Source organism: Balearica regulorum, chromosome 2 (genome assembly GCF_011004875.1).
Source record: "Balearica regulorum gibbericeps isolate bBalReg1 chromosome 2, bBalReg1.pri, whole genome shotgun sequence".
Classification (NCBI taxonomy): domain Eukaryota; kingdom Metazoa; phylum Chordata; class Aves; order Gruiformes; family Gruidae; genus Balearica; species Balearica regulorum.
The window spans coordinates 53,761,675-53,788,603 of NC_046185.1; the positions used below are offsets into that span (position 1 = coordinate 53,761,675).

The window sequence follows — 26,929 nt, forward strand, 5'->3', positions numbered from 1 at the left end:
TCTCTTTCTTAAATATGTTATCACAGAGGCGCTGATGGGCTTGGCCTTGGCCAGTGGCAGGTCCGTCTTGGAGCTGGCTGGCATTGGCTCTATCAGACACAGGGGAAGCTTCTAGCAGCTTCTCACAGAAGCCAGCCTTGTAGCCCCCCTGCTACCAAAACCTTGCCACGCAAAACCAACACACATGCGATGTGAAGTGTCATGTCTTTTTGTATATGTTGAACTAGTTACCAGTTTTTCATCTGTTGACCCTACTTTGTATGCTGGGAGAGATCATAAAGCATTGCTAGCAGATTGGTTGACTTTGTTAGTTTAAAGTGTGATTCACTAACTTGGGGGTTGAGGTGCAAAGCTGTGACACTAGTGTACTCACAAGCACCAGGCTGGATGAGCACACCTTTTGGAGAAGTGAGGAATGACCCCCAACATTCCAAACAGATGAGAGAGTCAGCAGTCCAACTGGAGTGTCTCTATACCAACACACAGCATAGATAACAAGCAGAAGGAGCTGGGAAGCCACTGTGCAGCTGGAAAGCTAGGATCTGTTCACTATCACTGAAACTTGGTGGGATGACTCACATAATTGGAGCGCTGCAGTTGATGGCTATAAACTGTTCAGGAGGGGCAAGCAAGGAAGGAGAGGTGGAGACTTTGCCCTCAGCATGAAAAAATGTCTTGACTGCACAGAGCTGTCTTTGAAAAACAGCAATGTACAGGTGAAGAGCTTGTCAGTGAAAATTAGAGACCAAGCCAACAAAGGAATCCTCGTGGTTCATGCTTACTACAGTCTGCCCCATCAAGGAGAGGATGTCAATGAAGCATTCTTACTTCAACTACAGGAAGCATCACACTTGCAGGCCCTGATCCTGCTAGGGGACTTCAGTCACCCTGACATCCACTGGAAAAGCAGCACAGCAAGCTGCAAGCAGTCTGGAAGACTCTTGGAGTGCATTGAGGATAACTTCCTAATCTATGTGATAAGAAGCCTAACTAGAGGAGATACATTAGCAGACCTGTTGCTCACCAACGCAGAGGAACTTATTGGAAAGGTCAAGCTTGGTGGTACCCTGGGCTGTAGTGATCATGTCCTGGTGGAATTCGTGATCTCAAGGGACAGAGGCTAAGTGAAATGTATAGTCAGGACTCTAAACCTTAGGAAAGCAAACTTTCAGTTGTTAAGAGACTGGTGGATGGGACACCCTGGGAAACTGTCCTCAAGGGTAAAGGAGCAGAAGAGAGCTGGCAGCTATTTCAAGACTTTTTCTTAGAGTGCAAGAAATCTGGCAAGGAAGGCAGGAGACTAGCATGGCTGAGTAAGGACCTCCTGGTCAAACTGAAACGTGAGAGGAAGATGCATAGGCAGTGGAAGCAGGGGCAGACATTCTGGGAATAATATAGGGATATTGCCTGGGAGTGTAGGAGTGGGATCAGGAAAGCTAAGGCACAGCTGGAGCCAAATTTCGCAAAGGATATGAAGAATAATAGTAAGGGCCTCTATGGGTATGTTAGAAAAGGAACACAAGAGAAATTGTACCCCTGTAATAAATTGAGGGAGATCTAGTGACAACTGACATGAAGACTAAAGTACCAGACTTTTTTTTTTTGTCTCTGTTTTCACTGGCAATTGAGTTCCTGAATGTCAAGGCAGGAACTTGGGAAATGAAGTCCCACTCATCATAGGAGAAGATCAGGTTAAAGACAATCTGAGGAACCTGAATCTACAAGTCCATGGGACCCAATGAGATGCATCCCAGGGTCTAGAGGGAACTGGCAGTTGTAGTTGCTAAGCTGCTCTCCATCATATATGAAATTTATGGCAGTCAGGCAAAGTCTTCAGTGGTTGGAAAAAGGGAAACATCTCACCCATTTTTAAAAAGGAGGACTCTGGGGACTATGGACCACTCAGCCTCAGATCACTGCCCAGTAAGATCATGCAGCAGATCCTCCTGGAAGCATATGGATGACAGGGAGGTGATTAGAAACAGCCAACATGGCTTCACCAACGGCAAATCACACGTGACTAATCCAGACACCTTCTACGATGAAGTGACTGTATTGGTGGATAAGGGAGGAGCAACTGATGTAATCTATCTTGACTTCTGTAAGACCTTTGATACTGTCCCATACAACATCTTTGTAGCTAAATTGGAGAGATGCGGGTTTGATGGATGAACTGTTTGATGGGTAAGGACTTGGCTGGGTGGTCGCATCCCAAGACTTGCAGTCAATGGCTCAATGTCCAAATGGAGATCAGTGACATTGTCGTCCCTCAGGGGACCAGTACTGTTTAATAACATCCTTAATGACATAGTGGGATTTAGTGGACCCTCAGCAAGTTTGCAGATGACACCAAGCTGAGAAGTGCAGTTGTTAACACACTTGAGGGAAGGGATGCCATCCAGAGGAACCTTCACAGGCTTGAGAAGTGGACCAATGTGAACCTCGTGAAGTTCAACAAGGTCAAGTGCAAGGTCGTGCACATGGGTCAGGGCAATCCTCAGTATCAATATAACTAGGTCATGAATGGATTGAGCACAGCTCTGAGGAGAAGGATTTGGGGATACTGGTGAATCAAAAACTGAGTAAGAGCTGGCAACGTGCAATTGCAGCCCAGAAAGCCAATTGTGTGCTGGGCTGCATAAAAAGAAACGTAGCCAGCAGGTCAAGGGAGGTGATTCTTCTCTTCTACTCCACTCTTATGAGACCCCACCTGGAGTACTGCATCCAGCTCTGGGACCCCCAGGATGAGACAAACAGACCTATTGGAGTGGGTCCAGAGGAGAGCCATGAAGATGATCAGGGGGCTGGAACATCTCTCCTATGAGGAAACACTGAAACAGTTAGGGCTGTTGACCCTAGAGAAGAGAAGGCTTTGGGGAGAACTTAGAGCAGCCTTCTAGTACCTGAAGGGAGCCTACGTGAAAGCTGGAGAGGGGCTGTTTACAAGGGCATGTAGTGATAGGACAAGGGGTAAGGGGTTTAAACTAAAAGAGGGCACAAACTGAAACACAGGAAGTTCCATCTAAACATGAGAAAAAAACTTCTTTACTGTGAGGGTGACAGAGCACTGGAACAGGCTGCCCAGAGAGGTTGTGGAGTCTCCTTCTCTGGAGATATTCAGAACCCACCTGGACCCAGTCCTGTGCAACCTGCTCTAGGTGATCCTGCTCTAGCCAGGGGGGTTGGACTAGAGGATCTCCAGAGGTCCCTACCATCACAGAATGGTAGGTCCAACCCCTACCATTCTGTGATTCTGTGATTAAATGCAAGGGGAGACTTTATTACTCCCTACAACTACCTGAAAGGAGGTCGTAGCAAGGTGGATGTTGGTCTCTTCCCAAGTAACAAGTGATAGGACAAGAGAAAATGGCCTGAAGTTATGCCAGGGGAGATTTAGATTGGATATTAAAAAAAATTTCTTCACCAAAAGGGTTGTCAATCATTGGAACAGGTTGCCCAGGGAAGTGGTGGAGTCACCATCCCTGGAGGTACTTAAAAGATGTGTAGATGTGGTGCATGGGTAAGTGGTTGGGCTGGCAGTGGTAGGTTAACGGTTGACTTGATGATCTTAAAGGTCTTTTCCAACTAAAATGATTCTAAGATTCTCTGATGCTTAGTCATCAAGTTCTACAACAGAACTTGAAGTTCCTTCTTCTGTTTTTAAGGTGTCTTATGTCAAGAAAACAAATGTTTTTAAACAAATCTTCAATTTAGAAATATATTACTTTTTTAAAGAGTTTTGGTTTCAATGTTGCTGCTGTTTGGGTTTTTTTCCTAAAGCAAAATTTAAATTATTAAATCAAGAAATAAAATTAATATATACTGAGGACTGTAACTCTTCTACGTTGGAGAAATTCTCCAGTATGTCCATAACAATCCAACTCTCACTCTGTTTTCATGGTAATAAACAACAACGCAAACAGACAGTTGGTTTGTCAGAAGGAACTCCATAAGATCTTTATGAAGTAATTCAGTACTGCACTTCCTGTAAGTGTTCACATGATTTGTAGCCACCATTCAACTCTCATGAAATACTGAGCATTCCCTTGGTAGAAAGAAACTTTTTCCTTCTCTAAACAGGCTTCGGAATAATAATATGAGATGAAAAAGCATAATGCATTCAGTTTTCCTTTAGTTCCTCACACACATGATTTATTTTCGTTTTCCCTTTTTTTTCTTCATAAAAGAGGTTTTCCACTTCTGTTGCCTCACATTATGATCTACTTCCCCTATATAACTCCAATGATAACATCTTGTGTTATCCAGAGATTTTGTATCAAGGTCAAATCTGCCATCCACATATAAAAATATTGCATGTGATTTGAATGTAAAATATAGCAGCATCTTTGACAGATTTGTGTTGCAGAAGTATTGAAGCAGGAAGAAAGTATATCCACAGGAGAGAAAAATACTTTGATTGTGCCTGTCAATGTCTGTGGGCCTAGATATCAAAGTTTCTTGACAACTTGCTGTCGTTTAAAAACATTTTGAACTTTTGTTTGGGTCAATCTGGCGGTATCATCAACATACATTTTCTCTTTTCTCTCCCTGTATGCTGTTGCCCAAAAGCCTGAAGCATATTTATTCATGAGTCAGAGAAGTGATTTAAATATGGGATCTCAATGTTGTCTTTTTGAAGTCTTTTTTTTTTTTAAGGGAAAAGTAAACTTTTCCTACATTTTCCTCTGTCCTGTTACTACTAAAACAGCTTGCTAGGGTGCTCTAAATCATCATTCTGTCTAAAAGAGTGAACAAGCTTCAGGTGTTGGTGAGAAACTTTTCATACGCATTTAAGTCAATTGTTGATCTTGTCTGTACTCTGCAATAGGTGGCACAGGGGAAAGGAGAATTCCTGCTCGAAGCGTACTGCACGTGTTCGTGCTGCTACCACAAAAGCCTTTAAAGTGGTCCAAAAGTTGTGGTACTACTTGTGGTCATAACTCTTCAATCCTAAAGAGACTATTTGATCAAGACTACAAACAGACTAACTTTTAGATCCACTTCTGTAATGACGTTACTGGTATATTTTTTCCTAATGCATTACTAATTCTTACTCTTTGAGACAGTAGTGAAGTCATTTGTGAAATTCTGCAACACACCAGTAATTAAAATTTGCAAAACAGCTATGTTGTCTACTTTTGTTTATTATGTACTAGAATTGACTGTTAGATCAAATAGCAATTTTGAGCGTGTGTAAGTGTACTGCAGCTGATACTCCTTATTTACAATGTCTCTAAGGGCATACCTAACCAATTTCATGTGCTGATGAAGGGCCATTGTTCTTTGATATGGAAGAGTAAGTATGGGTTGTGTAACTGATGCTCTGTTCCTGTTGTTAGCAGCAAAGAGAGTTGCAAAGAATCTAAGAACTGTTCTATACTTCAAAACCAACTTGAGTGAAAGTGCCCAATGCTTCAGAGTTCTTCTATGATACTGATACGGGATTTATTTTGTATGTCTGAAGTGTATGGCTGGTGCAGTTTGCAGTGTAGTATTCTGAAGAACCTTGCAGATCATAGGGAATAAAACTTCCTTATCAGAGAAACTGAATGGAAATATTTATTCCATTCACTAGAGCTGATCAGAGTAAATTAATCTGAACTTGTTGTATTTTTTTTCAGATCGATGCTGTTGTCCTAAATTAAATGCAATTTTTCACTGAAGTTAGGTAGTCCTAACTTTAATTAGGTAAGGGTTCCATGTGTTAATGTTTAGAAACAAGAAACTTGTCCAAGCAGTTTGGTTGACTATTTCTGCTGTGTATTGCCACGTATCTGACAGAACTTTGGTTGTATTTACCATTGACTAAATTCTTCAACCATGTTTACAATTTTCTTTGTGTTCTTTTTGTAAACAAATAACTTTCTATTTTGGAAATTGAGCAATATTTCTGTTCAGGTTTTTTCAATGAGTTCATTCTTCTCTCAATATTTTAATGAGTCAAAGTTAGTTTTAGTACATACCATGGACTTTCATATGAATCGTACAAATTCCTTTCTAATCATGGAAAAAGACAAGTTTACCTTGTGGTAAGGAGCCTTTTAGTTCATCACTGTTTCTAGGTACTTCCAGTAATCATGTTCTTACTGTCAACAGAGATAAGAGAGATTCAGTGATGAAACAAATCATAAAGTGTATGTACAAAAGCTTTTTTCAAAATCAAGATGTTATATTGGTGGTTCTGATAGTGCTTAGCTTTTGTCTGTGTTTAGGGAATGTGTTATCCTAATTGCTCAGAAGAAACTACTGTAAGTATATGTCTGTTTTCTGAGTGCTGTCTTTTGAGAACAAGATTTTATAGTGTTACTTTTCTTCAATTTATTTAGCATTTGCCCTTGCTGAATTGATTGACAATTCTCTGTCAGCTACATCCCGAAATACTGGTATTCGGAGCATACAAATAAAATTGGTAAGATAGAAATATTCCACTTTTTTCCAGATGTAGTTTGCATTATCTTTTCTTTTTCTGGTACTCCTTGTATTTTGCTTTCTTTTCCCCAAACAGTTATTTGATGAGTCGCAAGGAAAAGCAGCTGTTGCCGTGATCGATAATGGAAGAGGAATGACCTCTAAGCAGCTTAACAACTGGGCTGTATATAGATTGTCAAAGTTTACAAGGCATGGTGACTTCGAGAGGTTAGAAAGTTTTAATCATTTTTACAACAATTAGCAAACTCTCTGAAGGTTCACAGAATATCATTTTAAGACATATCTCTATACCAACACTTAGCTAAACCCTGTCATTCTATGATTACATACAAATAGACATATATTTTTTTCTAGGTATGAAGTTTTATAACACAAAACTGCTCTCCTAACAGTATGATACTGCAAGAACTTTTTTTTTTTAATTCTCATGGCCTAAGTTGTCTTTGACTTGCCTATATACAGTGAGGGCCATTCTATGTTCTGCAGAGGTGGGTTTTTTATAGTGTGTTCATCTGTTACCTGAAAGCCTTTCAGTAGTGCATTAAGCAATGCATTTAGTGTCTGTTATGCTACTGGCATATTGGCTACAGGGTTTAGGTTTGCTCTTTTTGTGTGTATGTCTTAATTGCGTACAATGTAATGCAAAATTATACCTGAAGAGGTATGTATTTTTTGAAGGAGGCTAGGCAGAACAAATGGTTTGCATTTAAAGAAGAATGTGGAGGGGTTTGGTGGGTTTTGCTACTTACATAGATTCATTTTACAGCTTTGCATCTGTTCTCAAGAGATCTTCCGCCTGCACAGCCAGACTTAACCCTGCTGTAGAAAATTCCAGAGAAGCAGTTGTGTACAGTTCTTTAGCTTTAGCCGCTTTTTAAATACCTTAAGCCTAGGACAGTAAATGTGAAGATGAAGATCACAGCCTCAATCCTAACTAATATGTCCTATGAAAAACTAGTTTAGAGAGTAATTGGGTAGTGGAAAGTGATAATATAGCTGAGGAGGGGGATTTTTTGCATGAGGGATTTGCCTTTTACCTTCCACCATTAAAACTGTATATAATTGCTGTTACTGTAGTACCTATCGCACAGACCTATTGACCATATCCCTGTAGCAGAGTTAACAATGGAGAAAAGTTTTCAGGGTAATAATTTCTTTTTCTATCACATTTTCCCTGCCAAATATTTTTGTGTCTTTCATCTGAACTTCAGTGTAAAAAAAATTGTGCATAGATAGTAATAAGCAAAGGAGTTATTCAGATGCAAAAGTTGAACTTAGGTGATTGAATAAGATTTAGTTTGCTAGAAGAGACAGAAATGTCTTATAAGATGACTTAGGAAAAGAGTTACTCTGTTGTCGTCATCCTTTTTAAAAAGAATATATCAAGAATTTTAGGCACATATATTTTAAAGTTGCAATTATAATAGGTCTAAAGTGAAGGACTTTTGAACAAAGTGATTGCAGGGAGAATTTAATACAAGCTGCCTACATCAGAATTTATTTTTTTAATGACATTTGTCTTGAGAAAATTTATTAAAGCCACTTTTACTCGCAGTGATCATTCAGGATATGTACGACCTTTGCCAGTGCCTCGTAGTTTAAATAGTGATATCTCATATTTTGGCGTTGGAGGCAAACAAGCAGTATTCTTCGTTGGACAGTCTGCCAGAGTAAGTAAATGTCAATCTTTCACTTGATTTTGAAACATTTTTACATAATCAGATTGTTGTTTTCCTAGCTTTTAATCACAGCATTACACTATTTTATTATGTTCATTTTAAATCCTATTTTGATTTTAAAAATACTGTTTCTTTAATAAAAACAGATGATAAGCAAACCTGCAGATTCTCAGGATGTTCATGAACTTGTCCTTTCTAAAGAGGATTTTGAAAAGAAGGAGAAAAACAAAGAAGCAATATATAGCGGATACATTCGAAACAGAAAGGTAAATAGCCTTAATACTTTCTTTTTTTTAATTGAAAGCCTTTCCCAGGTTAACATGATTTCACTATGTAATATTCTTGTAATACTTATCTGGTGATATCTTATGAATGATTTGCACTCTTGAGTGTGAAGGGAGCGGGAAACATGAAGACACTATATCATAAGGCTTTATTTGTATGTGACTTTTTTCTTTTTTCAGTTCAGCTTAAAGGACAGAAATGCCATGTAGTTTGACATATCAGGTTAAGAAAAATATTTAAAAATACCTTTCTAAGAACAGCAATTGTTATGTATGAAACATAAAGAAAAATATCCATTCTCTGAAGTAGTAAGGAATAAATTAGAGAAACAAACTGTGCTTATGTAGAACAACTAACCTGCATATGGGAGAAAAGTCCAGCCAGATCAAAAAAACCCAATGGTTTCACAAATCCTTGCTAATTTTGTAAAATAAATTAACTAAAATGAACACTCCTGATGGTTTTCATAAAGAAGTAAAGTTTAAGCAAAAAGCTGTAAAATAGGAAGGAAGGAAGACTGAAAAGAACTGTTCTTTGGACATTTTTGAGCAAGGAAATAAAGATATACCAAAGGGTGCTGATGGGAGCATAAGTGGGTGCTGTGTATCACAAGGTAATCATACCTTGATTATAGCCCATATCTTGTGGGTAGTGTCAGAATTCTTGGCCTTTTGTAAGGGTGAGAAAGGAACAGAAGGTGAATAAGGTTTTCATCATGCCAATCTTGGGTCAGTGACTTGCAACAAAGAATGAATCATCATAAGCATACAAGTTTTATTTTTAATCTGTATGCAATAGACACGAGAAGGTAGAGTCACAGAAATAGAAACTGAAAATACAAGCAGACGATCTGTTTTTTGTAGAGGGCAGAAATGCTTTCCTTCCCCATTTGATGTTAAAAAGGGAGGATGGGCGATAGAAAAGTAGAAAATAGACGTTAGTTGGAGGAAACTAGCAGAATGAGATGTGTAGATTCTACTAAAGAATTCAGTAAGGTGCTACAATCAACCGTTTGAAAAGTTACGGTGGTAATATAAATTGAAAGTTAAGCCAATGCAGTTTAAAAAAAAAAAAATGCAAGTTCTATTAGAAGTAAAAGCATCTTGTAAATGTCCAAGAGAGGAGAGATGATGTAAAGCACTCATGATAAAAGAATAATTCAACAAGTGTGGAGATAAAGGATAGACAACTCAGGTCTAAGAAATTTTCACAAATCATTGAAATAGCCAGGCCAGTTCATCATATTGATGTGAAATTAAATGTATGATTTTTTTTCTCTTGAATGTCTTGAAAAATGATCTGCAGTGCACATAGGTGAACAAGAGAATGCTGTGGCAGAAATAGAAGTTGTAATGGATTACTGCAGTGTGAGAATGATTGAATCTTTGAGGCATTGGGTTTGTAAAGGAAGTTACTTTTGCAAAGAAATCAAGTTGTAATTAATATCAAGCTTTAGACAGTCTAGAACAAGACCAGAACACTGAAGAGAAATGGCGCTGATGGCATCCCAGCCAATCATCTTCTGTTAATGGATAATAGGCACCTGCCTTTGCTGCCCTCACTTCCCTGGACCATTTAATATTGCCAATGAGCAATGAGATGAATGCTAGGAATGTAGGGGATAGTGCCATGGTAGTTTGTCATCTGTAGTGGGAAGGCAACCAAAGAATTTGGGAACAGCATTTCGAAGGTGCTTTAGCTCTGGAAGATGTACAGGATAGCACTTGTTCAACATTTGCATGCAGCTTCTAGGTCATTGGTCAAATTGTACAGAGGTGAGGACTCTGGCTTTTCTTTATTATCTGTGATCTCATCACATAGAAACAGCCCCTTGCTTCGATGAAATCAGCAAGGCTGTGTTAGGTTTAAAAGAGGCTATACTGTGGGCAGAGGAAAGCATTTAAAGAATTGCAGTCTTTTTTTGATGAAAGTTCCCACAACTGGTTAAGTTATCCTGTTGGTTAAGGAGAGCTCTTTGACTCCCTGGGAAAGTAAGTCTTAACAAAACTCCCTTGACTAACATATTTCACCGTCTACATAGCTAGGAGATGTGTCCTATTACCAACTCAGTGATGTATTTCCTTTTTATCCATTTCCTGCAAAACAAGGCATGAAGCTGCATTTACTACAGCATGGAAAAGCATATCTTCTCAGTTGTGCCAATGTTTGCAATTGCCATAAAGATTCCAATCTTTGTATTTAAAATATCATCTTTTCTGGATGCACCAAATGTAAAGGATTATCCATTGGTCCAGCATGAAGCATGCCCTGAGGAGAAGGACTTGGGAGTATTGATTGATGAGAAGCTCAACATGAGCCGGCAGTGTGTGCTTGCAGCCCAGAAAGCCAACCGTGTCCTGGGCTGCATCAAAAGAGGCGTGACCAGCAGGTCGAGGGAGGTGATCCTGCCCCTCTACTCCGCTCTTGTGAGACCCCACCTGGAGTACTGCGTCCAGCTCTGGGGGCCCCAGTACAGGAGAGACATGGAGCTGTTGGAGCGAGTCCAGAGGAGGGCCACGAAGCTGATCAGAGGGCTGGAGCACCTCTCCTCTGAGGACAGGCTGAGAGAGTTGGGGTTGTTCAGCCTGGAAAAGAGAAGGCTCCGGGGAGATCTAATTGCAGCCTTCCAGTACCTGAAGGGGCCTACAGGAAAGCTGGAGAGGGACTGTTTACAAGGGCATGGAGTGACAGGACGAGGGGTGATGAGTTTAGGCTGAAGGAGGGTCGATTTAGCTTAGATGTTAGAAAGAAATTCTTTACTGTTGGAGTGGTGAGGCACTGGAACAGGTTGCCCACAGAGGTGGTGGATGCTCCCTCCCTGGAAGTGTTCAAGGCCAGGCTGGATGGGGCTTTGGGCAACGTGGTCTAGTGGAGGGTGTCCCTGCCCGTAGCAGGGGGATTGGAACTAGATGATCTTTGAGGTCCCTTCAAACCCAAACCATTCTGTGATTCTGTGACATCACCACTGTGTTTCTGTGCAGCTTTGAAAACTCCTACCATAATAGTATAGTGCATCCATCCAGGAAAAGACAATCAGGACTTTCTGGAATTAGGAATTTCTCTTTCTGCAAGTCTACTGGGTATTTTAGCTGGAACTGAGGATTCACCATTTCTCTTTCACAGCAAAAGCATGTTTCTTCCACTTCAATTTCTGTTATAGAAAGCAGCCTATGCATTTAAAAGCAAATATTTTTTTTATCTTGGCTTGATTTTCTTAAAGACTTATGTCTTGTACACATAACAGTTTCATTTGATGGATGAGTATATGGATATCAGAGTGCCACATTAAACATGATTAAATGCATTTCTAGACTGAACACTTCAAATGCTGTGATGAAGGTGACTTGAAAATGAACTGGATCAGGGATGTCATTGTCAGCTTGTTGACTTTAAATTGGAAGCTTTTATTTTAAGCATTAATCCTTTGTGATACTTAGCATCGTGTGTTCTGTATTATTTTCCTGGTTTTTAATCCCTTTGAAAGCTGATGGGAGTTCAGAAATTCAGTTTACATTCCTGCTTTTATTATTTTACTCTTTTTGTAGCCATCTGACTCTACTCACATCACAAGCGATGATGAAAGATTTCTTCATAATCTAATACTAGAAGAAAGGGATAAAGAGAGTTTCACAGCAGTTGTCATTACAGGTGTACAACTAGATCATATGCAGTACTTGAAAAACTACTTTCATCTTTGGACAAGGCAACTGGCGTAAGTTGGTGATTTAAAAGATTTCATTTAAAAGTGGACTACTAACAAAGTCAGATAACTATGAATTAATTCCTTTTTCTGCTTAGTTGTTGGCTTTATTCCACAATTAATCTCCTAGCTAACTGATTTCACAGAAACTAGCACAAACTGAATGAGGTCCCCCCATCTAAACAAGGATGTTTACAAACATCAGTTTCAATGTGGCTTGATAATGGATACATAATTATCCAATCTAATTATTAACCCATTCAATTTCATAGTTATATTAATGTAATAATTAGATATCTGAGTATTAATAACTCTGTAAGTTACTTTTCTCTCAGCTGTGCTCCTAACCTTGATATCTAGCTTTGTATTTACATATAATTGGTTTTTTGTTTTGTTTTTGAAACAAAACATAAAAAGCTGCTGCTTCATCCACGTTTAAGAGGGAGAATGATATACGTACTGTCAACTCAGTACTATAGTAGTATCAGCAGTGGGCCTGCAGAGCCTGGAGATCTGGAAGTTTGTGATATCTGTGAATTGTGTGGGCTTATCTGTTGAGCTCTATCTGTGAAATAGTTTTGAAATCTGGCAAACCACAGAACTTGATTTTTCAAGCTATAATTTTATTTTTGTTACCTGTAATTAATAATAATAGATAATATAACAATTAGTATAAGGATTAGATAATACCTTATTATATGAAAGATCATTCACTGTTGCACGTAAGAAATTGTGGCTGAAACCCTTTTTAACCTTATGAAAATGTAGGGGTGTATCTGCATTGACAGGTAACTTGGGTCCTCCTTAGCTTCTAGGTGGTGTTCTGGTGAACATCCACACTTAGGTGTGTGTTAGTTCATTCCAGCGATCTGTCGAAGTGAAAGAACTGCCTTCATTTGAGATGAAACCCAGGTGCAATTATTCAAGTGTATGCCCTGTAGCTATTACAGTAAACCCGATTACATTTAGCTTCCCAGTGCTACACAATCCTGCATCACTAATTCAGCTGTAATGGCCTTTTTCTCTTCAAACACCTCCACATACCCTCCTGCCATGCCTTTTGCCACACATGCATGATACCAGTTTCATTCTGCTCGAATGGGCTACAGCACAGCCCTCATATTGTTTTGGATACTTTGACGGGGAGGGAGAGGAGATGAACCCCCAAAATAATTATGTCTTAAGGCCACGAGAGCACTTTCTGAGGTCTGGAGGAGATGCAGAAAAAATACTAAACAGTTTGGACATACCAGTCTGCTCTAAAGTCCTGAGCAATGAGACCCTGAGGAGAACCCAGATTTTGTCTGGAAACCCAGATTTCTCCTTGGGCTGCATTTAGTGCAGTGGATGTCAGAAGCAAGGCAATTATAAACACTTGCAGGTGCATTTAACTTCCTTAATACATTCAGTCCCATTGACATGTATAATCTCATTTTTCTCCAAACAACCACCCTGAGGTTTAAGGACTCAGTCTTTGAAGTTGGAAGAATTAGCTAGCTTGCTGAAAAGTTGAAGTAAATGGGGTTAGGCTCCACAGTTTTCTCTAACTTTATAACTCTATGAAAATAATTATCTATCTGATGGTGTGGATTATTTTGGAGTTTCTTAGATGAGCAAGGGTGCCATTAGAAAATAATATTTACAAACAGAAAAGTTATTTGTACTATGCAGATCACATCCATGACTGCTGCCTATATTCAAATGGGGTATCTTTACTTTTGTGTAAATAACTTAAGGATACTGATTGTTTGTTAAACACTTCCATTACTATTAAAAGGTCAGTACAAAGCTGATTTCAGAAACAATATGTGGGAAGCTATTTGGCTCTACTTCTTTTTAATCTCCAAAGTGCAGAACAAATTATTGTAGTTTTACTAGTTTACATTTTGATGTAAAGGTTCTGTAGCCATGTAACAATCGTCATTTTTTTTACTTATATATTATTTTCCAATTTGTAATGTTTATAATTATTTTATAAAAAAAGTTGATCCTAATATGATTAGGATCATGAGAGAGATGAGACTTGAAAGGACTGTCACTCCCTTTAGTAAATCTTCTGTCCCACACATACATGTTGTCATGGAGTTGATTTATAACAATGCAATGAACCAGTTATATTTAAAAAAAAATAAGAGTTTATTTAGATTTTTAAAAATTATAATGTGCAACTTTAAAATTTCACTTTCTGAGATTTATTTTTCATTTAAAATGTATTTCAGACATATCTATCACTATTATATCCATGGACCAAAAGGAAACGAAACAAATGCTGTAACAAAAGATGTAAGTCCTTTCAACAACATTGACATTCAGGTAAGAGGTTTTATACTTATCAGTCAAAATTCTTCTTTGATGGCAACTTATTTCATATTGTGCTTGTTTCTCTTTAGTCATGCATTTTGAACTACAGCAGCATTTTAAGATATGTATGTAATTTATTTTTTTAAAAGTAATACTGTTTATCATTGCAGCATAGGAACTAATTAATTTTGCTAATGGTTAAGCTAAATGTCACAAATGCTAATTACTGTGGGTTTTTTGGTCTAAGGAAAATCAACTTTTTATTTTTTTCCAGATTTCAATGTTTGAAAAAGGAAAAGTACCGAAGATTGTCAATCTTAGGGAGATCAAAGATGACATGCAGACATTGTATATAAATACTGCCGCAGATAGTTTTGAGTTTAAGGCACATGTTGAAGGAGAAGGTATAGTGGAAGGCATCATCCGATATCATCCCTTCCTGTATGATAAAGAAACATACCCTGATGATCCATGTTTCCCATCAAGTGAGTGAAATGTTTTGCTGCTTATCAGTACTATTATAGACAATCCTACTACTCTGTTTTAATAAAACAGAAACTAGAACAATTTAAATTGAAGTGTAAATTGTTATCTAATTTGGGTTATGGCAGAACAGAAAAGTTCACATCCTTATGGATGAACAAATCCTGTGAACAAATTGGTGGTTGTGGTAACTCCTTCATGTAAACCTGATCTTTGATGTAACGCCATCTGATTTCAAACTGTAAACTCTTACGGAATGCAGGCTGATTGAAACGTTTCCACTTTCCTGACTGTTAGATCTTTGCTTCGAGAAAGTAATGAAACACCAGAAGTTTGATTCAGGAGATTCTAACATCGGAATACCACAGAGGACATCATGTAGTCTAAGTCCTTAATTTAAAATTTGTTTTATCCAGTCTTGATGAGTTTTCAGATGCTAGAGTTTTAAAATAATTTGTGTTGGTAATTTCTGTTTTTGAGAAAACAAATCTTGGAAGAACATCAGTTGTAAATAAGGGGAAAAAGTAGTATTCAAATTTGAAATTTGGAAACTTGGCAGCTTTGGTATTATTATTCAATCCCTATTTAAAATTTTTCCTTAGCTTTCCTTAGTTTTTCTACTTGGTATTTCTTAAACAGAAAAAAATCCTAATATTGTATATAGCTAGGTTGATACCATGTGTACTGCTACTGTGCCTAACTTAGTAAGTATGGATAATATTTAATTTAGACTGCTCCAGGTTTTTTATTATATTCATTTTTTAAAGAAATTTATTCATGGAGACTATCTTCTTTTTAATCAAGAATTAAATGACGATGATGATGATGAAGACTGCTTTATAGTGGAAAAGGGTGCCAGAGGAAAAAGGCCTATTTTTGAATGTTTTTGGAATGGAAGACTAATACCATACACAACTGTGGAAGAGTAAGTGGTAATCTGTTTCTGCAATGTCAACCAGTCTCTTTCTGTAATGTAAACCTCTCTTTATAAAAAGGGGTTTAATATCTTTCTCCTTTTGTTTAAGCTTTGATTGGTGTGCTCCTCCAAAGAAGAGAGGATTGGCACCAGTTGAATGCTTCAACAGAATTTCTGGTGCATTATTTACCAATGATAAGTTCCAGGTCAGCACGAACAAACTCACTTTCATGGATCTGGAGCTGAAGCTGAAAGATAAGAATACTCTGTTCACAAGAATCTTCAATGGACAGGTGATCATTTTATTCTATGAAGTATTTCTTCTTAGCAAAGTTTAATGGATACGATATAGAAACTGTTACTAGTCATGTGTTTGTGTCACTGAATATTGCCCGGTTTCTGAAGAACTTTCACCTTGGGCACTTTTGCATGACTTTGTAGCAGACTCTCCTCTCAGTTTTAGTGAGTAGTAAAGCTGACTCTTTAAATCTGGAAGAAAAAAAAGAGAAAAAAAAAGATTTAGGCTTTTTCATTTCTTAATGACTTTATCCAGTTGTTATATGACAGTTTTTGTGGAAAGACCCTTTTCATAGAGGATTATGGGTGCTGGGGGACACACTTTCTCTGGCTAGAAGTACAGCTTTCCTAGAATTTTGTAGTGTTTCCATGCTGAAGAATTTGAGGGTTTCTTAGTACAATATCGCTGTACTCTTAGCATTGTTCATATTTCTGAAGTTGTCAGATTTAAATTTTGTAATACATTCATAATATGTATTTCTTTTGTAATCTCTTTATAGGAACAGCGAATGAAAATTGACAGAGAATTTGCTTTGTGGCTCAAAGACTGTCATGAAAAATATGATAAACAGATAAAATTCACAGGTTTTAAAGGAGTAACTACACGTACTGATTTACCATCCAAAAGAATGCAGAGCCCTTGGACAATGTATGCCGCAATAGAGTGGGATGGGAAAACATACAAAACCGGACAGCTGGTAAGTTAATTGCTCAGTGATGTTGGGGTTTTGTTTGTTTTGTAATAGAGCATTTGAACCCTATAAAAGGCCAATACTATACATTTGATGCAGAAGTAATGTATTGACATTAATTGTTCTCTTCTCTTTACAGGTGAAAACTGTTAAGACTCTTCCAATATTCTATGGAAGTATTGAGAAATTTTTTTTGTATGGAGACCATGATGGAGATATATTTGCCACTGGAGGAGAGGTTCAAATTGCCTTGGTATGACAAATATAAAAAAGGATTCACACACCTAGTATGCCTATGGAATCTTTAAACATAATCCTGGGTCAGACTTATTTAAAAGACTTTTAAATAACTGTTGAAAATTATGGAAATTTTTTTAGATTCAGCAATCTAGAAATAATCAAACTGCTTGGTTACATTAGTTTTAATGTAAATATATTAAAATTATTATTCATGATCAATGATTTGATTTGTTTAAATTCACATATGAAGTAGAGTATCACAGTTGGTATCAACAGTATGTTGAGCATCCATTCTTAACCTTTGTGATTTCAGCAAATTTTAGAACAGTGTCTTGTGGAGTCACGGGTAGTATTTGTTACCATATTGCATTATGTCTATGTCTACCTGTCTAGTCCCTTGATAGAGAGGTATTTCTTCTCTGAAATCTTATAATCTTATAATATAATTATTTTTTCAGAAACCTCAGGCATTGTATGCTGAAATGAAAACTATTCCAATCTCAAAACTTGACAGAACAGTGTCTGACAAAGCTGTTAAAAAATACATAGAGGATGAAATGGCAAGGTAAGCTCTAAATTGTAATTATTTACTTGTGGAGGTCATAATAACAGTTTTAGTATTTCTTCAGGAACAAAAAAAAGTTCAATTTTATTCCCAAATCGGAAAGCAGTCAACTGTTTCAGTAGAAACAAAAAAACCTAGAACTTTAAGCCAAGAAGAAATAGTTCGAGGGGCGGGAGGGTGAGATCCTCCCCCAAAAATATCTTTGTATGTATTCTACTAAAGATAAATTACCCTGTTTTTTAACTCATGGGAAAACTGTTCATTCTTTTTTTCACTAGACTTCCTGACAAATTATCAGTAACGTGGCCTGAAGGAGATGAGTTATTACCAAATGAAACAAGATTTGCTGGTACACCAATAGGTACATATTTTTCTTCCAAATAGTGAAAAGTAAAATGTGAATTTAAAATTATATTATGTATTCATGTTAAAAAAACAAGCGTACTGAAATCTCTAATTTCTTATAATACACAGCATATTTTAAAAGTCCGTCATTTTTCCTTTTAAATACAGGAGCATTAAGAATAGAAATTTTGAATAAAAAAGGAGAACCAATGCAAAAACTTCCAGGTACAAGCCACGGAGGTTCAAAGAAACTTCTTGTTGAACTCAAGGTTATTTTACATTGTAAGTATTTCGGTATATTTATGTGAGCCTATTATTTTAAAAATGCATAATGGATAATATATTCCTTTGTGTATATGTATGTAATACGTATTAGAACCTGATAGGTGGACATAGCTTTTAATTTTAAGGTCCGTATCCCATCAGATCATGTAGTACTCTAAAGTCACGTTTCATGAAATTACAATTGCTTGAATGCCAAATGTTTAATGTCTTAATGCTCTATTACATCTTCTTGCACATGTAAAGAGGGCCTATCAATTCCAGGCTGTCTACTTAATACACATAAGAACGTGACTAAAATGATAATGTTTCTGTAATTAACATAGCAATCCATATTAGCTGCATAAAAGTAGGGACCAGACTTGTTCAGTATCTAACTTAAAGTCACTTCAGAATTTTAAAAACATTTTTTCTGAGTTACTGTTTTGTGGTTTCCATTTTATGGATGCTTCACTTGAAATTCTTTCTTTGCATTTGTTGAAGAATTGCGTTCTCTCTGAGGCAGCTGAAATTACTCAGATGTGTGTTGAACACAGAATTACAATGCTAAATTCGCTAAGAATACCAATCCTACACGTGTCAAATATATTTGAAATTTATAGAAACTTAAAATCTTGTTTGCCTTGTTTCTTTCCATATACAATAGGAAAATCTTAGCTTCAGTTTAATATACATGTCATAAGACTACACATGGCATTCAATGGCACTTGTATGGGGACCGTTTGCTGTGCATGGCTGTTGTGCAAGGTAGTGTGCTGGGGTGTAAAGAGGTTTGAATTGAAAAAAAAGTGTTCGCATAGTACAGATTATCAGATTGTATTTGCCAGCAGCCTGGGGGACAAATCAATGTTTTGCAGCCTTATCTAAGGTAGACCATCCTGACTTCAGAATGTATAAACTTGAAAGAGGCACGATGTTTGTACTGTGTTCTGTCAGCGTTGTTGCTAGAAGTAAAACTAAGTTTGCCCTTTGCCTCTGATCACTGAAAAGTCTTATCTTCAGACCTTTTGTGTCTCCTGACCACTTTGATTCATTGATGGACACTTGTACTTATAACTGGTTTTACTGCTTCCTATCTTAACTTCTGTCTCTAATTTAGGAATCACTAGTGTAATCCCCCGCCCCGATCTTCACCAGAACAACGAATAAGTCCTGTAAGCAGCAGTTTGGGCATGGCATACCTGTCAAACTCAAACCCCTAGTCTCTCTCATAATATAAAGCTCTCATTTGTACTAAAGTGGTTACACTAATATGAAGGCCAACAGCAAACATCTTATATTGTATAAAAAGTTTTTCTTCTCTTTTGAAGAGTGGAATACCTGGCAAAATACACTGTGGACTGCCAAGATATTTGAGCTATGAGGAGCTTCTTATCTGGTCTGCTACTGGGGAGCCTTATACAAGGTTCAGTTCAAAATTAGGGTTTGAATGAGGGTTGAGAGTATGATAAAGTCAAAGGGTCTGGTGAGGATAAAAGGAGCTGCCAAAGGAAAGGGTGTCATAGCAGGAGAACTAGTCTGTGAGAAACTTCTTGTCTGGGCCATGGCAGGAACACCTTGTCCAAGGTTTGGACAAAGGAAGTAAGGGCTGGCAAGACAGTGGGACATGAGAAATTTTTTCTCTGGGCCATGGTGACGTGGGGCTTGCAAGGTTTGGCCAAAAAATAAGGTTGAGGTTATGGGTTAGAGCTGAGAGAAAGAGAAAGCTTTGAAGGGTCTAGGTGGAGCAGGAATACAAAGGGGCTACCAGATGAAAGAGTAGGATGAAGAGAGAAACTGCCTATGGAAAGTGTCTGCCAAAGGGAGGTGTGGACTGCCAGGAAAACAGGGCTCTGAGGGGTTTTTATTTGTTTTGCTTGTTTGGATGTGTCGTTTTTTTTCCTGGGCTATCAGCGGGTCCTTTTTTCTAAGGCTCGCCCTAAAATTTCAGGTTAAGGTTGATGGAAGGAGGCTGCCAGGAAAGAGAGGGCAGTCAGGAAAGCTGGGTTCTGGGAAAACTTTTTTCAAAGTCATGCCTGGGTGGTTCTTGTCTAAGGTGAGGCTGAGAAATAAGCTTTTCTATTGAAGAAGATTATTTTTAAATCATTTCTGATTATTCAATTAAATTGCAGGTATCTCTGTTAAAAGACTCAAATAGGTGCTGTGGCAATAGTGAGGCATCTTTTCAGGTTTTTGAGCTCTTCAGCAAACTTTTCATCACTGAAGTGTTTTTGAGAACTTAGTTGACTGTTCTTCTAACCAATTATCTTGCCATTTCCCTCCTGTAAATCACAATGGGAGGTACTGTTCAGATCGATCTCTCTCTCTGACGTGCACCATTGAATTCTCCCAGTTCGGGAAGGCTATGCCCATCAGCTATTAATAAATCATTTGAAACAAAATGGCAGATGTTTTCCTTCTGTCTGTACCCTCCATGGATTTATATTATACCATAGCAGGGACATTTAGTTACCCGTTTTCAGAATATTATATATGGAAACCTTATTCATGTGAGAAGCAAACATTGGTGCTGTAGTAATCGTGTGAGTAAAAGGTACCTTTTGCCTCTAGAAGAACGCTTATTTCCAAAAGGTTTCAGACAATAAACAACCCCCCCACAATAAAAAAAAAAAACCAAAACCTGCAACAATGAATGAGAATTCTCTTCTGTTTCTGCGTGAGGAAAACCAGCCAAATTTATATAATTTAACCTCAGGTTTGTATTTTTTGCAAAACCTTACAGTGTCTATAAAGTGAATTTCTTGTGCTGTTTGATACACATAGTTTGCACCAAGTGCAGCCTTCCATATCTCAGTAATTGTAGGGCTACTGATAATATTCATAAATGTTTGCGTGGAAGTGTCAGGAAAAGAACATGGTGGTTAGGAAGTCCTAATGGTGCTTTCTAGCAGAACAACAGAGGAGAGTTCATTATTCACTACTAATACAAAGTATTTGAAGAACTTTTCCTCTACCCAAGGAAAAAGTTGAGAAATTCCCAAGAAAGTTCTAAATCTTTGCATGTGGCTCCACTGAAATAATTTAGTCTGTTGTTCAAGTGAAACATCAGAATATTTTTTCATCGCAGAGACCACAACAACAACATTGGACATACCTGATAACTTTCTTGCGTAGAACTGCTGTTTGGATTGTCTCCTCTTTCAGAAGAGAACATCAGAACATAACAGCCCTGCCTTTAAAAGCCAGGGTTTTCTCATTTGGTCTCTTCCGAGGTGCCATTTGTTTTATTGTCATGTTTTGTGTATCACTATGTGCAGAAGTATTAGATTTTCTTTACTTCCTATAGATAAATTTTCACCTTAGATTATCTATATTGGGGCAATACAAGAAGAAAGGTGTGCATCTTCATAATACAGAGACTTTCAGTTTAACTTGGTGGCAGCTGACACTGCAGTAGGAAAACTGCACTCACTTGAAGTTCTGTTTTCTCAGTGTTAACAACTACCAAAGGTGGAAGAAACCCGGCTACAGGAAACTGAATTAGCTCTTACTACAAAATACCATCAAACTTTATTTTAATAACCCAATATTCCAGAATTACACATTCAAAGAAATACAGCTAAGAAAGTTGACAACTGTTATTTTATCTTATGTATGCAATTTGGTGCAAGAACAGGACCTGAAACAGTTGTACTTGGTTGTACTTAGCTATAGAACAATGTATATTTTTACTGCAGTTCTTTTTATTCTGTGTAGTCTTGTTGCAGTCACAATGTATATTTTTCTAAATTATATTTCTGTAAAACAATATTAATTTGAAGTTTCAAACAATAAATCTTATTCCTGTATTTATCCTAGGTTATAGAATCAGTCACTAAAAAAATTGCCTTGAAGTTTCAACAAGTTCTCTTCTTGGATGCATCTTACTGGTGCAGAAGTTTTTATAAAGACAGATACAATAATTTGTAGTAAAAAAGGAAAAAAGTTCTTTTTTCCTTGATTATAGGTTCAGTCAACTGCACATATTTACCATTGCTCCCATTTAAGTTAATTTCTTATGGTCGTCTGTCAAGTTGATCAGTTGCCAGTGTGGAGTGCACGGCTTACAACTTCTCAGACTTAATGGGGAACATAAAACTAAAGAGCTAATAAAATTCAACTTTACAAACCTGCTGCTTTCAGTTTAATGTGTCTGAGGCTAGGAATGTTTAATTAAAATGGGATTAGGTAGGGAATTAAATTTTTTAGCTATGATCATGTGATTAATTGTGAAGCTGAATTTATACTTAGTAGATTTAGAAATTACAGTAATACTTAATGAGTGATAGTAATACTGGAAAAAAATGAAGAATTATAGTGTAAAATCTAAATACATGTAGCTAATTGATTGTTTTTCAGCACCTACTGGGAATAAAGAAATAATTTCCCATATCAGTCAGCACGGAGGCAAATGGCCATACTGGTTTAAAAAAATGGGTAAGTTCATATATGCAGTACTTTAAGTTTATTTATAATTTTACTTTTTTTGCTGTCTAATAGTCTTTGTATTTCTGTTTAGAAAATCTTCAGAAACTTGGGAACTACACATTGAAACTGCAAGTAGTATTGAATGAAAGTAATGCAGACACTTATGCAGGAAGGCCTCTACCATCTAAAATATTTAAATTTACTATTATAGGTAAGAATTCCAATCACACCAATTTTCTTTCACTTTTAATGGTTCTATTTGATTCATTGTATATAAAAATTATTCATGTTTTAGTTGAGAGGTAATTTTCAGTGCTGAAAATTAAACGTTTGCATGTCAAATATGAAGTTTCAAATAGTTTCAGGAAAAAATGATTTTTTTATCTAATAGGTTTTGATCTCACCTGTAACATATTGGCTCTGCTATACAGTTACTTTTACAAAAAAGTAAGATGTTGATGGAATAGAAAGCTTTTCCCTGATGTGAGCTTTCCTAAATGTATTTAATAAAAATAAACTTGTATTTAATTATAGTCACCCTTTTTCTCATGCCATTGGCATAAATATTCTTTCATAAAACTAGTATTCATTAGACCAACTTTCATGCGTGAACCACAGATAAATTAATTCAAAAACAGATTATGCATTTAAAATATGCATGTTGAGATTGAAGTCTTTTTTTTATTTAGAAGGAAAATCCTATGCATAAGTAAATTCTCACTCAGTTATAATGGTTGTGTATCTTTGGATTAACCATCATAAAATACTTGCTGGAATACCAGACTAGAAATAATACTATTAAATATGACTGATGTTACTCTGTCTTGCCATATATGCTGGTATGTATGTATGTACAGGGCCTAAAGTAGTATGTGACCGATCATATCTTCCCAAGAAAATTTGTGGATTCTGATTTTAATGACACTGTTGAAGACCGTAAGATATACAGTGTATGGTTATGTCATGTTTCTGGTACAGCCTTGCTAGTCCTGTTTCTTTCATCCTCGAAGATGATAATTTTATTTCCTAACTTATTTGTGTGCATTTATCTGTTGGTGGTTGGTCAGTCTATTTATAAGCCTTTCTCTGAAGAAATTTTATTTCTTTTTTGCTGAAAAGACTTCATTTTCTGGGAAAATAGGCATATGTTTACCAAAAAGGGTTAATGCTGTAGACTAGTTTGAAGTTGCTCTTTCTGTCCAGAAACATGAAACACAATTCATTTTTAAATTACAAAGGAGTATTATCTCTAAATGAGATTTCATAGGATTTAAAAAAAAATCTATACTTTTGATTCTCTGCATCATAATTCATCGTAAAGAAAATCTGTAGTTATTTACTTGCTAAATTAATTTGCAAACATATATGTTAACTACAGATTATACATCTCCTGCTCTGTCTTGTCACCAAGACTCATCCTTTTATCTAAATATGCTTGTATATAGTAATAAAAAAATTTGTGTCCTACATATATTAAAAAAATAGATCTTCTCTTGGTCTCTGGCTCTTAGTCTCCAGTTCAAAAGACCGTCTTGATAACCTTGTATGGTGAAATGACTAGCTTTATAGATGAGGGGTGAGCAATAGATGTTGTCTGTCTAGACTTCAGTAAGGCTTTCAGCACTGTCTCCCATAAGATCCTCATAGAGAAGCTGATGAAGTATGGGCTCGGTGAGCAGACAGTGAGGTGGATTGACAACTGGCAGAATGACTGAGCCCAGAAGAATGGTGATTGATGGCACAAAGTCTAGTTGGAGGCCAGTAACTAGTGGTTACCCCAGGGGTCAATACGGTCAGTACTCAGTCTGATCCTGTTTAACATCTTCATTAATGATCTGGATGATGAGGCAGAGTGTACCTTCAATAAGTTTGCTGATGACACAAAACTGAGAAGAGTGGCTGATACACCAGGGAGTTGTGCTGCCATCCAGAGGGACCTCAACAGGCTGGAGAAATGGGCTGACAGGAACCTCATGAAGTTCAAGGGGAAGTGCAAAGTCTTGCACCTGGGGAAGAACAACCCCATGCACTGGTATAGGCTAGTGCTTGGCTGACTGGAAAGCAGCTTTGCAGAAAAGGACCTGGGGGCCCTGATGGACAGCAGAGTGAATGTGAGCCAACAATGTGCCCTTGCAGCAAAGGAGGGCAACAGCATCTTAGGCTGCATTAGGAGTGTTGCCAGCAGGTTGATGGAGGTGATCCTTCTGCTCTATTCAGCACTGGTGAGGCCACAACCGGAGTACTGTGTCCAATTCTGGGCACATCACATTAGAACACAGAGTTGACATTAGAACCCAAGCAACAGTCCAGCAAAAGGCCATGAAGATGATGGAGCTGGAACATCTCTCATATTATGAAAGACTGGGAGAGCTAGGTCTTCTCCACCTGGAGAAGATTCATGGAGATCTCATCAAATACCTGAAGAGAAGGTGTGCAGAAGATCATAGAATCATAGAATGGTTTGGGTTTGAAGGGACCTCAAAGATCATCCAGTTCCAACCCCCCTGCTGCAGGCAGGGACACCCTCCACTAGACCAGATTGCCCAAAGCCTCATCCAGCCTGGTCTTGAACACTTCCAGGGATGGGGCATCCATGACCTCTCTGGGCAACCTGTTCCACTGCCGCACCACTCTAACAGTAAAGAATCTCTTCCTAACATCTAATCTAAATCGACCCTCCTTCAGCTTAAACCCATTACCCCTTGTCCTGTCACTACACTCCCTGACAAACGTCCCTCACCAGCTTTCCTGTAGGCCCCTTCAGGTACTGGAAAGCTGCAATTAGATCTCCCCAGAGCCTTCTTTTCTCCAGGCTGAACAACCCCAACTCTCTCAGCCTGTCCTCAGAGGAGAGGTGCTCCATCCCTCCGATCAGCTTTGTGGCCCTCCTCTGGACTCACTCCAACAGATGAGGCCAGGCTCTTTTCAGTGGTGCCCAGTGACAGGACCAGAGGCAATGGGCACAACGTGAAACACAGGAGATTCCCTCTGAATGTGAGGAAACACTTTCACTGTGAGGGTGACTGAGCACTGGCACAGGTTGCCCAAGAGGTGGTGGAGTCTCCATTCTTGGGGATATTCAAAAGCTGTCTGGACAAGTTCCTGGGAAGCTGGCTCTAGGTGGCCCTGCTTGAGCTGGGGGTTTGGACAAGATGACCTCCAGAGATCCCCTCCAACCTCAGCCATCCTGTGAGCTTTACCTACTAGGGGGATGGGGAGGGGAGGGAGACAAAAAAATACTAATTTCTTTGCATTTAATATTAAAATGGATACTTTTGTCACAAGTTTGGGAGGTAGAGCTAGCACCTGTTTCCAGAAGATCGGGGAAAAAACACATGCTTTCAGTAGCCTCTTATTTTTTCCACAGAACTACAAGCTTTGAATGCAAACCCTTTAGGCAGAAAAGAGTTCTTTGTAGCATATTCTTCTAAAAGCTTCTGCAAAAGTGTTATTGGCAGAATAGAAAGAGGTATTATTGTATGACAAAACAGAAAAAATGTTTGGCATTACTTGAAAAGAGTAATTATTTAAACATATGTCTGAAAACCTGGCATTGAAGTCTCCAGATACTTCTATGAAGTTCCAAGAAAAGCAAAAATAAATCTCTTTCTCTGAATGAATGCATAAATGAACATTGTCTGCTCCTTCTTTATCTCTGTTTATCAAAGCAAAAAGAGAGTCTTAAAAGTCGCAAAGTTGCATTCTGTACTTTAAAAAATTCTCTTTTCAATAGTATTGTGGCTGTTTCCAGCATAGCAGCCTTCTAGTAAAGATTCCTTTGGCCATAACAATTGAAATTATTAAACCTCCTTGGAAAAGAATATCTAAAAATCTAATGAACTAATAGTTTGGTACTTTTAACACAAGGGGTACCAGAAGCAACTTTTGCTATCTGTTGCTGCTCTTTTATTGAGTCAGAAGATAATTTGACATTTTTAATACTTTAAGTCTTGAGAAGTTAATATTTTGAGTCTTTATTTTTGCAATATTTTGCGGTGTTGCAGAGACAGCCATACATCCTCAGTATTTTGGAATAGTTCCTATTCCAAAATATTGACATTTGTGTGACCTTTGTTTTAGAATCTGTATACATAAAACCAGAAAAGAATTAAAATCTAAACTGAAATCAACAGCTTTTTTGTCTGAGAAACAACTTATTTTATTTCTCTAACAGCAGGTTGTTGCTCAGTTTTTACAGTTCTTGGTAAGCTAAAGAAAAAAAACACATTATAAATGCCAGTTAATACTGAAATTCCTAAGTCAATCTGTAAGTGTTGTGGTTTCAATTCAGACATGTTCTTTTGGTAG

General features: G+C 37.6%; 1 protein-coding gene across 2 annotated transcripts in view; it reads left to right on the forward strand.

Annotated features, from left to right (window-relative positions):
• Positions 1 to 26,929, forward strand: part of SMCHD1 (structural maintenance of chromosomes flexible hinge domain containing 1) — an 84,605-nt gene that overhangs the window by 14,504 nt on the left and 43,172 nt on the right. For both annotated transcript variants that reach the window (XM_075744320.1, XM_075744321.1), the window contains exons 4-19: positions 6,327 to 6,409; positions 6,506 to 6,636; positions 7,985 to 8,099; positions 8,255 to 8,374; positions 11,939 to 12,105; positions 14,313 to 14,406; positions 14,669 to 14,879; positions 15,682 to 15,802; positions 15,903 to 16,086; positions 16,591 to 16,788; positions 16,922 to 17,035; positions 17,481 to 17,587; positions 17,866 to 17,948; positions 18,101 to 18,214; positions 22,553 to 22,630; positions 22,713 to 22,832. In XM_075744320.1, coding sequence (XP_075600435.1) covers positions 6,327 to 6,409; positions 6,506 to 6,636; positions 7,985 to 8,099; positions 8,255 to 8,374; positions 11,939 to 12,105; positions 14,313 to 14,406; positions 14,669 to 14,879; positions 15,682 to 15,802; positions 15,903 to 16,086; positions 16,591 to 16,788; positions 16,922 to 17,035; positions 17,481 to 17,587; positions 17,866 to 17,948; positions 18,101 to 18,214; positions 22,553 to 22,630; positions 22,713 to 22,832 — 2,040 coding nt within the window. The remainder of the gene's footprint in view (positions 1 to 6,326; positions 6,410 to 6,505; positions 6,637 to 7,984; positions 8,100 to 8,254; positions 8,375 to 11,938; positions 12,106 to 14,312; positions 14,407 to 14,668; positions 14,880 to 15,681; positions 15,803 to 15,902; positions 16,087 to 16,590; positions 16,789 to 16,921; positions 17,036 to 17,480; positions 17,588 to 17,865; positions 17,949 to 18,100; positions 18,215 to 22,552; positions 22,631 to 22,712; positions 22,833 to 26,929) is intronic.